At 40.6% G+C, this 15,302-nt stretch overlaps 1 protein-coding gene across 7 annotated transcripts in view; it reads left to right on the plus strand.

Annotated features, from left to right (window-relative positions):
• The window catches only part of eya4 (EYA transcriptional coactivator and phosphatase 4), a 50,388-nt gene that overhangs the window by 13,691 nt on the left and 21,395 nt on the right, over positions 1–15,302 (plus strand). For 6 of the 7 annotated variants that reach the window (XR_013093113.1, XM_004541929.2, XM_004541928.2 and 3 more), the window contains 2 exons: positions 8,702–8,751; positions 11,428–11,549. Coding sequence is in view for 6 of the 7 variants with exons in the window: in XM_004541929.2 (XP_004541986.1) it covers positions 8,702–8,751; positions 11,428–11,549 (172 nt within the window). In the remaining variant the exon portion in view is untranslated. Of the gene's footprint in view, positions 1–5,009; positions 5,392–8,701; positions 8,752–11,427; positions 11,550–15,302 lie in introns of those variants that run through there. The other variant, XM_012916658.3, reaches the window with a different exon arrangement.

The following is a 15,302-nucleotide window of genomic DNA, read 5'->3' on the forward strand; positions in this document are numbered from 1 at the left end:
TCTTTCACTGCGATTAGTTATGCTGTCCAACTTCATCATATTAGTACAAATATATTCTCCTGGCATGGTTTGCTGAAGACATCGCAAGTCACTCGGTGTTGTGAGTTAGGCTCTCTTTCTATGTAGTAAAAGTTGTGAACATCACCAGGCTGGCAAATTTATGTAAGCATGGCCAGGTGAAGCGAAGTATACCTGGCTAGAAAGACATGGAGGGAGAGAGAGTGAGAGAGGTTTTCGGAGAGTACCTATTTCACCCAAACACCTCCTCCTTCTCCCTGCTCCACAAACTGTTCTCTCCTTTCACTCCCTCACTTTTTTCCCCTCCTTTATAGCTTCCTACTACACCTGAAAAAGGGGCATTTTTGGAGGCATAAAGAGAGGGATAGATTTACACCTCCCCAGGCTTGGGGAACTGTGGGGTGTAGGAGGAGGGAGGGCTGGAGGGTGGAGGCTCGGCACAATGTATTTTACATGAAAGGAAGGGGATAGAGTTACCATCCCGATAACCACTCATACAAACGTGGAGAGCAGAGAGCTTTGAGCAGGGGACAGGTAAACGGGTGACTCTGTGTGTGTGCATATGCGTGCACGAGGGGAAAATGCAGAGTATAGATCGAGATGAAGCTTGTGTTTGTGTGGTGAGCAACATTCTTCATGAATGTTTTGTGGTCGACACACCAGCCGATGGCGCAGGCAGGGATGGTTGGGTGATCGTGTTGCACAGGTGTATGCGTGCATGCCCGTGTTTGTGCGCGTGTGCAACGACTGTCCCTCTGGGTCCCATTAACTACACAACTAAAGACTACACAGCTACATTCTTTTTCTGATCCTGATGTTTTTTTTAGCCTTTTTAAATGCAATTAAATTAAAACTATAGGATTTATTTAATACAGAAAAACATTTAGTGTCCATTTACATTTACAGTTTTCAAGTTTTAGGATTATCATCAGTAACTATTTAGAGCAGTTGTGACTATTTTTTTTTTCACCCTTTTTAGAATTTTATCCAAATCATATAATCAGGCATATGAAAAAGAAGAAGAAAAAAGTCCATAATTAAGCTGGTCACCCCTCTGTAATAGATTCCTTGGGTCTGGCTCTTTCAGGTTAAAAGGAGGGTGTTTTTATTTAGTTTTTTTCTCCATTGTTGCTAGCTGCTCACTCACAGCACCACCTGGATCATTGTGTTTTTAACTAAAATGTCCTGTAAGGGCTGTTTTAAAGTAGTGGTACTTTAGTTCTGTAAAAGGACGTGCTAAGGATATAAAGAATGTGAATACTTTTAACACCACTAAGGTTAGCTTACTAAACCTAGCCAAACACTGGCCTTAACTGGGAATTCTGGTGCAATGTTGTGTCTTGAAATGAGGTTTTTGGAGATCTGGAATGTTAATGCTTTTGTCTGGAAAGCATTTTAGTGCAACTTCTGTTGATTTAAATGTGCCATATGAATAAAACACATTTGATCTGACTTGACTTGATCTTCTTGTCTAACTTTAACTGATGAAGTGAATGAGCCTATGCTTAGGCCAGATTTAATAAATCAATTCTAAATTTGTTAGATCAACATCAAAGTGCTCAGAAGTGGATTTTTAAAGTGTGATGATGGAGCTAAAAAAATATAAGTAAATCATGAAAAGCTAGATAAAAAAGGAGCAGGGTCTGTCTTAGTCAGCCCTCCTGTTGGAGGTGAAGAGATAAACTGCTGTTGTTCCACTTGAAGAACACAGTTATTCTCAAGGGCCTCTTCAAATTGAATGAGCCACCTCCAACAGGCCCTTTGAAAACACTCCTAAAGTCAACAAAAACCAAAAGTAAGTGCAACTATTTGACTGTATTAATATAATGCCCTCTTCCTCTGCTCAGTTCACTGCTCAGATGTGCCCATGCCCCACTCCTGTTTTTTTTTTTTCTTTTTGTATGTGTGTGTGTGTGTGTGCAAGTGCATTTCATCAGGCGTGTTTTGGGACGCCTCCCCTGCTCCCTTCTCCACTTGCTGTGAAAATATTTCATCGGGGATGTTTTTGGACGACCCCCCGCCCCCCGATCGGGTCTAGCCTGGCTAATAATAAAGTGCTTGAGTTGTCAAGCGCTTCGGCAACACCCTAATCTGTTCTGACAGCCAGTCCTCCACATTCACTCTCAAACGTCCAGTACACACACACGCGCGAACGCACGTCGGCATCCACATATAACACACTTTCAACAGACATTCGCCACGATCTGTGCACACAGGTCCTCTAGACAGTCTATCAATCACGGAGTTTATTGGGGCCGGGGATAAATGCTTTGGGACGGGGCCGCATGCTGTCACTATGGTGAGCGAGCTAAAGGTGGCTGGAGCACAGTTGGAGACAGTGGCTCTGTTCCAGATTGGTCTCCAGGCCTGTATAGATTTGTTACTGCTCCCTTAGCTATTTTCTATTGCCGTGTACACACACAGCAACATTCAAAATGTTCTGAATGTTGTTGAAGGATCATTCATGCCAATTAAATTCTATTTAGTTATAATCGTATCTAGCCACCATTTGCAACTATTAACAGTCAATTCATTCTTGATTGGTCTATTTAAAGTGGCATCACCAGCATAAAAAGCCTACACATCATGTTTTACATCTCATATTTTCCAGAATTTTAAGTGCTTTGACATTAAAACCCATCCACACACATATTGAAACAGCAAAAAATACAATAACTAAAACTAAAATGTTAATAGTAACTTTAGAAATGTGATGCTTTGTGTGCATAAATCTAAAAGAGTCAAGATCCACTGGTTTCCCCAGCAATATGCAACAATATGAGGTCTAAAATGTAAACAGGAGGAGTTTTGTTGTGCCTAAATTCATTAATTTTTTTCACAAGGCACCTTCATGTAATATAAAGTTAGTGAAGAGCACTGAATTTTCTTCCCCTCTGGGTTAAACAGGACTAAAATTGGGCCACGTCTCTCCAAAATGTGCTGAGGGAGTCAGATGTCAAGAGTTTGCTTCATGAAATATTTTTCTCCTCAAGTGCTTTTGTGTTAAATGTGTTTTTGTTGTTTTTTTTAGGTCCTTTCAGCTTTAAAACTCTGATATTTTTTTTTCAAATCATGGGGAAAAAAGTAATGATCTCTATTTTTTTTTCCCATTTTAACCATAGCAGTATAAATAGAATAGCATTCGTCTTGTGTTTACTGGGAAATCTCAGAAACATTTATCTCAAAACTATACGCATGATCCTGTGCTGATACAGAAAAGTAAAAAAGCCAGTTTTGTAATGTGGGCGATCTGATCCCAGTATTGGTTCTATGGTGACGTTTAGGTAAAGAAGTGAGTGTCAGAAATTTGCAGTGGCCTAGTTTAGGCGCATGTATGAGTGTGAAATCATTCACTTTTGTTTGCTTAACTCCTAGTGAGTGTGCAAATGTGTGTTTGAGTCTGTCTCCAGGGGTTAAAGTGGGATTTGGCATGTTGGGGAACCCTAAGATTGGTTGTAAAGGCACCGTATGGGTAAAAGAATTACTTGTGAAGCTGTGATCAGCTGACCCAAGCTGCTACCCTGATTTATGGCTCTCTGTGGGTTCTACAAGATATAAGCAAATGTTTCATGAGCCATGGCTGATTTTCCAGTATGATAAACACTGTGAAGCTAATATAAAAGGTAGAATTCAGTGAGTGATTCTAATCAGCATCTTTACCTTAAATATAAACAGATTTTTGTTACCTTTTGATGTAACCTAACACTGATCTTGAATGCCGTGTCTCCTGTGTACCAGTCCAGCATATAGTGTATCACTGTGAACTTCACCATAATAGCACAAGCCAACCTGTTTAGCCTGCTCTACAATGCTTTGTTGAGCATTCCGTACCTCCTGTCCTCTTTCTTACATTTTTCTCTATTTTGTGACAAACATATTCCTGTTTGTGTACTTGCTGATATTTGTTCAGAGGCTCACAAAGATGCATCTTAATTTATCTCCCAAGTAAAGACAAAAAAGTTACTGCTTATAGCTCCATTCAGTGCCTCTAGCTAGTTGAGAAGCAGTTTATATCTACACCTTGAACGCATCACACGGATGAGAGGAAAGGATGTGTGGAGGGTTTAAGTGGGCTGTGGGATGTCTTTATTTTCTGGTTACTGAGCAAGTATCTCCATGAAGCATTAACTCGTTTGACGGTAACACGTCTTAAGATGCCTTTTTGGAGTTAATTGCTCGTTAGTTGACAGCGCCGGAACGCCGGTCCAGATCATTCCGAGCCCACTTTGACCCCTGTTGTTGTGAAAGGGTGCCATCTTCAGACTGAGGAAACTGGCCGCTTGTGTGTCTGTGTGTGAGTGTGATTTGATATTACACTCAGCCCATTGCGCTAGCTCTGTTAGACTTCACATATGAGACAGATGTGCAGCCGTGTGTTTCCAGTTAACACAGATTGAAAGTATGTGTGTGCGCGTGTGCTCAGGTGCACATGTGAGTCAGTGGGTGAGATGGGGGAGGGTGTGTGGGGGTAGTGGTGTGTGTGTGTGTGGGGGGGGGGGGTCTCCTGCATGGTGTGAAGTTTATGGTCTGGCCTGTACTTTCTACTGCACAGCAAGATATTGACACTGCGTCCACACCATTTCAGCTTCATGGAAGTAATCACGGCAGAGCTGCCATCAGTAGGATTTATATATATATATGTCTTTGATTTTAGGAAACATCCTAAAAACGTGTGTACAGCTCAGATGTTTCCTAACTTAGTTACTTCTGTTTTTCATTTAAATTCTCTTCCTTTTATGTTTTCATTCACAATCGAGTTAGGGAATTAAGTTTAACGGTGCCTATGTTAGGATTGGACCCACACATAAAAAAAAATGACATCTGTTACATTTAAAAAGTTCTTTGGGTTTAAACGTAAGCTTGAGTGAGCCTGTAATGAGTGACAGCTGAGAGAGGGAGAGGGAGGGAGAGAGGAGGAGGAGGAGGAGGAGGAAGAGGAGAAGAGAAAAAGAGGGGGTGGAGGCAAAGGAGGAGGGAAATGGGACGAGTGAAATGTTCCCCATTACTGGAGTCGAGAAGACAGAAGCTGAGCATGGATTGACCTTAGAGACAGAGAGGAAGAGAAAACGCTTGGTTTTTGTGCGGTCGTCATTTTCTAGCCCCTAGATATTTCTTCTGAGTGAAAGGGAGCGTCACAAAAGGAAGCAGGAAAAAAGTCGTCATTTGCTCCCTTAAAGCAGAAACTAGATAAACGTAACACCTGGAGTGCAAAGTGAGGAGAGGCAGGTAGACAGAGACGAGCGCTCAGTGTGTTTTCCGATAGTGTGTGAGAGACCAGTGAGCCTGCCTGTGAAGGGGAAGCTGGTGGATCGTACAGCTCTGTAATGCTTTGTGGAAGTAAAGGACTGCTAACGGACCCGATTACACCCTGAGGTAAGAAAAGGATCTCTCGGTCTGTATGGACGTGAGTGTGTTTCACGCTCAGAGTAATGCTAGTTATTTTTATTCAAGCAACTGAGATATTTTCTATATTCTTACATAGTTTGCTCATTTGTGAACAAATCTAAGTTGGACATCATTTGACACAGCACTCAGAGAATTTTTAAATGTATGGTGACAGCAGTGTTACTGGATTAACATTTGTTTTACTTAAATAAGACACGCTTTTACCGTAATTCTGTGTAAATACATTTTTCTTTGTGCTTTTAATACAAGGCGTGTTTTATTCTTCATAGTACTGTTTTCACATATACTGAAAAATATTCCACTTGTTTTTTTAAATGTTAATGTAAAAAATATAACCTCATCTGTATTTTCCAGTTTTTAAAAAAGTAAAAAAAAAATTACAATTTTGATCAAAGTAGGATAGCGACAGAAATTGACAAAAAAAAACTTTTTTTAAAAAATTGTGAACCATAAAATCTTATTTGTAGACAAATTTAGAAATTGTGTTTTTTAAAACCATCAAATATTAAGAGTGTGTGTAACTCACTCATTGCTGATGTGCTGGATTATGTGTTGTTCTTCATTCTCCATCCCTGTTTTGTCTTCCTGCACTGAACTTCCATAATGTATCAAAGAAAATAACAAAAAACTCGTTCAAGCACCATTTTTATGAACACTTTTGGATTCTGTAGTGAACTTTTCTTTTTAGAAGAACAAGCAAGAGAAGGAAACACAACTCTGACTAGACCAAGGGCAGCTTCTGCTTATTTCTGACTCTCACATACGCGTTAATGCTTCTTAAGGCCAAAGAAGGCCTCACGTTATTATTACATCCATTAGATTGAACAAACATCATTAGTTACACAAACACAGCAGTGTATAATTCCCTTTAATAAATCATTGTTATTAGTTCTAATTACCTGTAGCACTTGTATTTTTCCCGTAGGGAGTGCTCGGGCTGCCTAGGTAGTGTTCTAGACCGGTCACCTGGCCAACCAGGTCAAAGGTCACCTATTTAAATGGCTCAGGTGACACAATTGGGGTCTTCGAGCATAGTGGCCACCAAAGAGTGGACTCAGAGGTGTGTCGTTTCAGTATTAGAAATGAAAATTGGTGCATTGTACTACAAAATAAAGGAAGAATAGCATAGACTATCTAAATGCGGGGCTTAGTCATCATTTATTTGCAGCTTTTTTTAATGTGCTGCAAGTTGACATCAATAATGTAGTTTAATAATATAGTCAATGAAAATGGCTAAAGTCTGTATTGATCAAAGCCAAAACAAGTGGAACAAATGAAAGCTGGATGAAACAGGAAAAATAATGCTTTTGATTGTTTTATTATGTTAAAAAGAAATTGTGATGTGATTAGATCAGTAAGAGAGTTGAGTAAAATCAATATGTGGAATCTGTTTAAATGTGAAACTAGTTGTCCTCGATCCGACTGAAAAAGATAAAAGTGGCGAGATGTTAAGAGAGGTGAGAGCCTCTAGACCGCGGTTGACGCGGAGGGAAAGCGTGCGCGGGGATAAAGCACGACGATAAAAGCTTTTCAGGATCAAAGCCCGCGTGTGCTTTCACAGATCATGCCGGGACAGAAACAGTCCGGCTTGTGTATTTTCAAGTGTGTGTGTGTGTGTGTATACGCACGAGAGCTGTGTGTACACCTGCGTGCTGTATGTAGCCCTATGTGTACGTTACATGTGCATTGCAGTTTCTCACGGCCATGACGCTGATGTCGTGAGTGACAGCCTTGTTAAATTTCACTAAAGCATGAAACGTGACATGAAAGTGGCTTGTGTGTGTGTGTGTGTGTGTGTGTGTGTGTGTGTGTGTGTGTGTGTGTGCGTGTGTAAAGTGATCCATACTAGGGCACCGGCTAACCTTTGAACCCCGTCTTAAACAGCTAAGTGCTGCTTCTTATTCACTCACAGCAGGACCCTCTAATCAGAACCATAACAGCACAGTGTGTTCTCCACACACACACACACACACACACACACACACACACACACACACACACACACACACACACACACACACACACACACACACACACACACACATAAATATTAAAATGTCTACATACCTGCAGTTCAGAGTCTGCTTAGCCATGCACTTTCTCTGTATACTTACCTGTGATTGCGATAATGTGCAAATGACTGCTTGAATTTGGTGTGGGTGTGCGTCTGTATGCGAATTTCCATGTACGGGTGTGTGTCTTTGGCACCCCACACGTGCCCTACACCTCAGCAGTGTGTTGACACAGTGATTATAGGGCAGCTGGTACACATTGGCCCTGGCTCCGCCCTGCATTTACTGTTCTAATTAGTTCCTGTTGCAAATAAGACAGAGGAATTTTAATAGAGAACCACTGGTCTGCAGTCTAGCTGCACATACCCTCACACACAGCAACAGCCTGCGTGTGAGCACAAGGAGAAAGTTTGCGGCTGAAGAGTGTTTTCTTGATTCTTTTTTCTTCCCTACATCAGTGAAGAAGTAAAAAGTTCCAGCGCACTAACTGACATGGCCAAATGTCCCCCCACCCACACAAAAAAAGTTAAGGCTTGTTTTAGTGTCTGTGGTGACCTGTTTAACGGCGAAGACTAAACCCCGTGCTTTGACCTAACATGACCCCGCCGTGACCTTTCAACTCTTTAAGGGTTGAAAATGAGGCTTGAGCGTGAGCTGGAGTGGGGTCACGGGTGAACAAGGGAAAATTAATATCTGTCACTTAGATGCCAGTTAGTACTTCTGTCACAGTGGCGGCTACAGCTACTGACACCACATCCTGATTTATTTCTTTTTAAACATTTAACATTTGAAAATGAGAACATTTGTAAGTCACATTTGATGTGATGTAATTTCCCGTTGAGGTAACTGATGATGCGATTTGGGTTTTTAATGCCTACTTGGCAGAATTTTCTCTGTATTTGGTGTTGTTCAAAATGTGATGATTCTAGTATATGAAAAAAAGATCTGTGTTCAGCTGCTCACGTATTAACATGGTCGGTAGTGGCACATGTTGGAATTGACAGATTTTTAAGCGGGATGCCCTTCCCAAACGCAAGCCCGAAAGGATTTGTGTCTCCCCCCAGGATCGAACTGGCAAACCTTAATTTGTTAGTTAAATGTGTTAGCCACTTCGGTGTTAATACTAATATAATCTGTCCTGTTTACAAACTGATTTATGAGGTTTGTTTATGACACACTAAATGCGTTTTCTCATGAACTGTATGTGTGTGTGTGTGTGTGTGTGTGTGTTTAATAACATTTCCTTTCCTCTGTTGTCTCGGCAGGTAAAGAAATCACACACTGAATCTCATGTTCCAGACCCTTCAGACGTCAGGTACGCTCATGTGTCTGTTTGCATAATGTGAGATACAGAATGTGCTTTTTCAGAACTCTGTGTGTGTGTGTCCGTCCTAGTTCATTAGTCATGGTGCAGAGAGGTGAGGTTTCACTGCAGTTGCAAGCAGTGATGAGGTCATCAACACTTCCCCAAGAGCTCTGTGTCCTAAAACTGCACACCTACACACACACACACACACACACACACACACACACACACACACACAAAGAGGAAAAGATGTACTGATTTGATCAAACAGACAATAAAAAGGGAATGTGCTTTACACACAGTCAGTACATCAATTAGTCAAATTAGGAAATCAACTACATGCACTAAAATGCTACACCTTTGAATCTTTGAATTCAGGAAAATCAAGCACCCTTAGTGCAGTCTGTCTGTCTCTGTACTACGATGCCCCCTCCAGTTTGTGGAATTCCTCCCCTCTTGGGAATTCTACGATCAGCTGAAAGCTTTAGGCATTAACATCAGCACAAAAACTGTGCGCTGGGAGCTTCATCGAGAGTCAAAAAATTTTACAGTGTCAAAAGACTGCTGTAGCATGCTGCGTCTAGTTAGCTGTTGATAGCCTGAAGTGCTGGCAAATGTAGACAGTTTTGTTTTTGTTTTTTTAATTATCCACTTTAACTACTTATCCTAGTCTGAAATAGCTTAAATTGCAGAAACAGAGTAGCTGCAACCTGACAATTTGGAGATTTGACTTACTGCATGCCAGGATCCTGTAGCTTTGCCATTCTTCTCTTACTACCTGTTTTCCCCTTTTGTCCCCCTTTGGTAGCTTATTGATGAAGCAGTTTATACTTCTTAACAGCTGCATTGCAGCTCCTAACTATTTTTCTTTTTCTTCTTCTTCTTTTATTTGCCTTCAGAAGGAATTGACAAGAAGGCACTTTCTTGCATAAAAAAATCCTCTGAAATGGGCTTCTGTTTATATACTGCAACTTATTCAGTTAAGAGGGGGGAAAGGAGTGGATAAATCAAAAACAACCAGCTACAGGCCTAAATCTGCTAATTTAACAAAACGCGCCGTGCATCTCGGTAATATAGAGCATATTTTTTCAATGACCGAGCCATGATGTGAAAACCAGAGAAGAGTTTATGAAACACCACAACTCTTGCCATCGCCTCCCGAGAGGAGTGAAACAGAGGGAAAAGAGGAAAAAACAAGAAGGGGAGACAGAATCATTTCCTGCTGTTGAAAGACAAAAGAAAAGGATGGATGAAGGGGTTTAAGCACATGATGGAGAGAAAAAAAAAATGCGGGTTGGGGGTGGGAAACGAAGTGGTGGTGGCAACATAATCTGTGAAAGTTCTTAACTTTTCCCTTGTGTAGCAGATACACTTAAGGCCTTTGTTTGAAGGTAGGACTTGGCTCGTTTATTTTGTCCGCCGTAAACTGTCGTTGACGTCCATGCAATGAACGGGAGAACAAAATGAGTGTTTAGCCGTAAATAAGGAAACAAAAAGAAGAGTTGACCGAAATGGAGAGAGCTGATTTAGAGTGTTTATCTTTCACGCATTCTCCATTTTTCACCGTTTAGCAGGGTCTTTCTCGTTTGCTGAAAGCTATATGTTTATACCCGTCAGTCCGACTGTGGGTTGCAGTCATGTGTGGAGATACTATCTGCCCATAGCATTGAGATGGCCTTCTGCCAGACCGCCACACAGATGCACACGCTCTCTTTTCGTACACACACACACGTGCGCGCATAAACACACACCGAGCAGCAGCGGCCCGCATTTGTTTTATTCTTCTTCCATCTCTGTCATTTCTGGCTTTGATGTCTCACACAAGAGCACAAGTGTGACCAACCTGCGGGCTGCATGAGTCAGTGCTCAGAAATATGCACACACACACATTCGTAAGAAGTATTGTCCACACACAGACCGATTCAACATGAAACTATAGTCTTGGTCCGAATGTACTGAAATCTGGGTTTGTGGTAACAGGGGTGAAAAGTCTGAATAAAGTATTTAATATACATTTGCTTGAAATCTAGAACTATAAAAATGTATTAATAGGATTTTTACCTCTTAGTTAGGGGTTATAGAGCCTATAGAGAGAGCAGTTGTTGCCACAATAAACTGTAATACACAAAAGGCAGACTTTTATTCCACTATGTGCATCTGCACTCTGTTCATGTCTTACTTACTTCCACTTCCAGTCATCCGCGCACACACGCAGACACACTCTCACTTTACCATTACCACCTTGTGTGCTGGTTCGTCCCAGTCATGCATGTGGAACACATTGTAAAACTAAAGCACGCTGGCAGGCTGTGGGTTTGTATTGGAGCCCAGAATTTATATACACACACACACACACACACACACACACACACACACACACACACACACACACACACACACACACACACATACCGCCACACCATAAAAGAGCCAGCAGGCCCACATACAAGGTGTAGCCCCTCTGAACACATGCTCATGTAAGCTAACTGGTGCTGAGAAGTATGAAGTTTATGACTGTGAGGATCTACAGTACAGTGGGATCTTAACATAATGTATGGTCGATGTAAATTCCCACCTGTGAGAACATATTGGCATTGATCTGCTATTCATTAAATAGCACATACAGCACATAACAGTAGAAGAGAGTTTACCTCTTTTTCCTTGCCATCTTCTCTCCCCAAATAGGTCTATGGAAATGCAGGACCTAGCCAGTCCTCATAACCGAGTGGGAGGTGGAGATTCGACAGGCTCCAAGCTGGACAAGAACAACCTTGGCAGCCCGTCTATCACCACCAATGGAACAGGAGGTGAGAAGATGGGATTTTTAGGAGGTTTTCTTAGGGGCTCCAGTATTTTGTACTCAGCTGTGTATCTGAAACTCAAAGAAAAAAATGTGTTCGACTGCTTAATAAATCTGCACACATTCCCAGAGGAAGTCAATATGATGGCAAATGCATAGATTTAGTTGTTTTCTGAGAAAAAGTGGGCTTATGGGTTCATGGCAACCCCAATGCTACTCCACCATCCCCACATTACTTTCAAGTAGCTGATCAGCTCCCTCCCACTCTAAGATGCCAGTTTAAGTAAAGCACAAAAAAAGAACTAAGAATTTTAAAAATTAAGTTTTATTTTTCCAAAATAAAGGTTGACGTTAAATTATATGAATCTTTCTTTGTTTGCAATCTTCTTCCATGAAAAAGGACATTCGATATGCTGCTGCAATAGATCTTTGCATTATTGACTGCCCACTGTGTCACAAAACCACTGTCTGACTATGGCCAACTGTAGTCAAAGGCATGACCTAATATCCCTGTGTGGATGCTTTTCCCACATCGTCATATTAATGTTGGTCCAGAATGAGTGTTACAGCTGACCAATAATGTTGTGATGTCATAGCTTTGTAATGTTGGGGTGGGGGGGCTTTTGTTAGTATAAAATTCTCTTCTGGAACAAATGCTAAGCATTTCAAGCATTTTCTTAATTCATTTATACAATATGATAAATATTGTTTGGGTTACATTTAGATTTAAATTTAGGTTACCAATGTTGCTTTGCTACAAGTGATAGTTTCTTTATAGCATTAGCTAACCTCTTGGCTAATGCTAACTGATTGCTCAGACAACATCATCCGTCAGATGCAATGTTTATCCAGGAACAACACCAACATGGGGTATGTCAGATACATAAATATCAAATATACTATATAAGAAATAAATAAATAAAACCTATATGTTTCCCTTTTGAACTAAACAAACAAGATTTGTTCATTTTTAAGCTTAAAAAGGTGCTGGTAAGCCAGATTGGTTACATTTGGACAGGAAAAAGCCAACAGTTTCATGTGTTTCAAGGCTAACTAATCTGACCCTCTTAGTCCTTTCTAACTCTAAGCTAGAAAACAAATTTGCCAGTATGTACGTTTACTTGAAATGCTGCATAAAGGTCCATGATGTATTAAAGTTAAAGGGTGAATTATTTCTTTGAAGAAAGGAGAGAGCCATTGATGCAGGAACAGTGAATTTACTGATTTCTATTTTTTTTTACGTTGTATAAAATGTAGTTGAAAGTCTAAACTCCTCCATTCAGAATACTCATTGTCTTTTATTCCTTTTTTTAATATAATCTTAATGCCAAAGGAGGTCCAATGCACATGTTGAAAGTCACTTAAGGCAAGAGCATTTGATGAGAAAAATGTAATGCAATGAAATTTATTGCAAAATCATCAGTCAGAAATCCTTTCAGCATGTAGAGATAAATACTTTTTGAGGAATTTATGGAGATGGAGGGACACACGCACATACAAATGCATGCATACACACTTCCAAGCTGGCATGAGTTCTTGAATAAACCACCGGAGAATGTGTGTAAACACACGGCGAAGCACTTCTGCACTCCTCCGCTAACGGCTTGGCAAAGTGTCTGTATGTGTGTGTTGGAGAGCAAGCTCAAAATCCCACTGGAAACTATTTCCTCTACAAGAGCATTAAAGCATCACTGCTCTCTTATATGTCAACACCAGTGAGCCCGCTCCTCTCTTTTTCTTCTTTTTCTTTACTCTGAGTCCGTATGCGTTTCTCCTTCTTTCTATTAATCTTTTTTTTCTCCTCTCACCCTTGATCTTCCCACTTTCTCATGCTCTGTCCTCTGGAACCATTTCTGTCAGGACAGTTTGATGATATAGCCCTGGACATGGTACTTTTGTTGAGGGCCATCGTTTGATCTATTGCTGATTTACCAGGCGGTGGAAACCACTTCTAATAATAATAATAATGTCATGGAAAAAGTGAGATGCTGTATTTTAGTCATTTTGATGTGTTAACATACTCGCAGTCACACATGCTCAGTGTGGGCTAACAGCACACCGAGACTGTATTAGAGCACATTAAATCATTTTTGATGAGCTCACAGTTAATGATTTAAGCAGACAGAGCTCGGGCTTCACAGAGAGCCAAAACAATCTACATACTCAACATTCCCCTCACCTGACATCAGCGAACGCTCAGGCCCAAAGGCCATCTCCATAGCAATTCATTTGTCTTCATTACAGCTTGTCCAGTGGATTGTATTGTTCCCTTAGGGGATTAATGAAGTTGTCCTGAACTCAATTGAGTTTTCAGATGGTTGCTAGTGATGGGCGTTTGAGAAAAGAAGCCCCTGAAACACATTATGTAGAATGATAAACTGATTAACAGGTGTCCTCTTCTTTTAAAAAGCGCAATCATGTGATGATAGATGAGCTGCTAATTAGAAGAATAGCTCGAGACTTTAGCAAGAACATATTTGTAGAGACAGAAATATCAGGAGATTAATCTAATAGCTGTTTGTTAAAGCAGATACAGTTGTCATGTATTATAATAAAATAGCTCTGTCTTAAAAGTCGCATATCCTTCTACTTTGACATATTAATGTTAGTCTCACATGTCCCCAGAATGTATATGTATTTATATTTCTCACTCTAACTCAAGCTATCTAAATGTGCCTTTTTGTGGATGAATCAGGGATTAAATGTGTTTAACCAAAATTCAGTTCAGTTTCATTAGCTACAACCAGTCCTGGCTACTACCAGACCTGTTGAATCAAGAACTTATTGAAACAGAATCTGTATGACAAAGTGAAATAGGCTTATAGACCTCAAAAAGTCCCAGATCATGCCACCATCTATAGAAATGTAAGACCTGTTTAGAATCGGTTAAAGTCACTGGTTGGAAACTGCCATTTCTAAGGCATTGGGACTGCATGGTGAGAGCTATTTTCCACAAATGGAGAAAAAGTGGAACCATGGTGAACCTTCTCCGGAGCGGTCAAGCTACCAAAATTACTCCAAGAGCACATCGACAATTCATTCAGGAGGTCACAAAAGAACTGAGAATAACATCTAAAGAACTAAAAGGCCATACGTTCCTTCAGTTATGGTCAGTGTTCATGATTCAACAATAACAAAGACTGGGCAAAAATGGCACCCTTTGGAGAGTTCCAAGGAGAAAACCGCTGATGACCAAAAAGAACACAAAGATTCACATTTGCCAAAAAACTTGATGATGCCCAAGACTTCTGGGAAAATATTCTCTGGACTGATGAGACAACACTTGAACTTTTGGGAAGATCTGAGTTCTGTTTTATCTGGCATAAAACTAACACAGTATTTCATAAAAATACAAAACCAATATTCAAACATGGTGGTGGTAGTGGGATGGTTTGTGGCTGCTTTGCTGTTTCAGGACCTGGACGACTTGCCATAACTGATGGAACCATAAATTCTGCTCTCTACCAGAAAATTCTGGAGAATGAGGAGAATGTCCGGCCATCAGTTCATGCCCTGATATTCAAGCAGGACAATAATTTGAAACACCAGCATTCCACCTCTGAATGGCTCAGAGAAAAAAGGTTTTGGAGTGGCCTAGTTATAGTCTGGATTTCTGATTGAGATTCTTTGGCATGACAGGACGATCATGCTTAAAAACCCTTTAATGTTGTTGAATTGAAACTATTCTGCAAAGAAGAGTGGGCCAAAATTCCTCCGAAGTGACATGAAGACTCACTACATGGGTTGCTGTGTGACTTTG

Source organism: Maylandia zebra, linkage group LG15 (assembly GCF_041146795.1).
Source record: "Maylandia zebra isolate NMK-2024a linkage group LG15, Mzebra_GT3a, whole genome shotgun sequence".
In the NCBI taxonomy this organism is placed as follows: domain Eukaryota; kingdom Metazoa; phylum Chordata; class Actinopteri; order Cichliformes; family Cichlidae; genus Maylandia; species Maylandia zebra.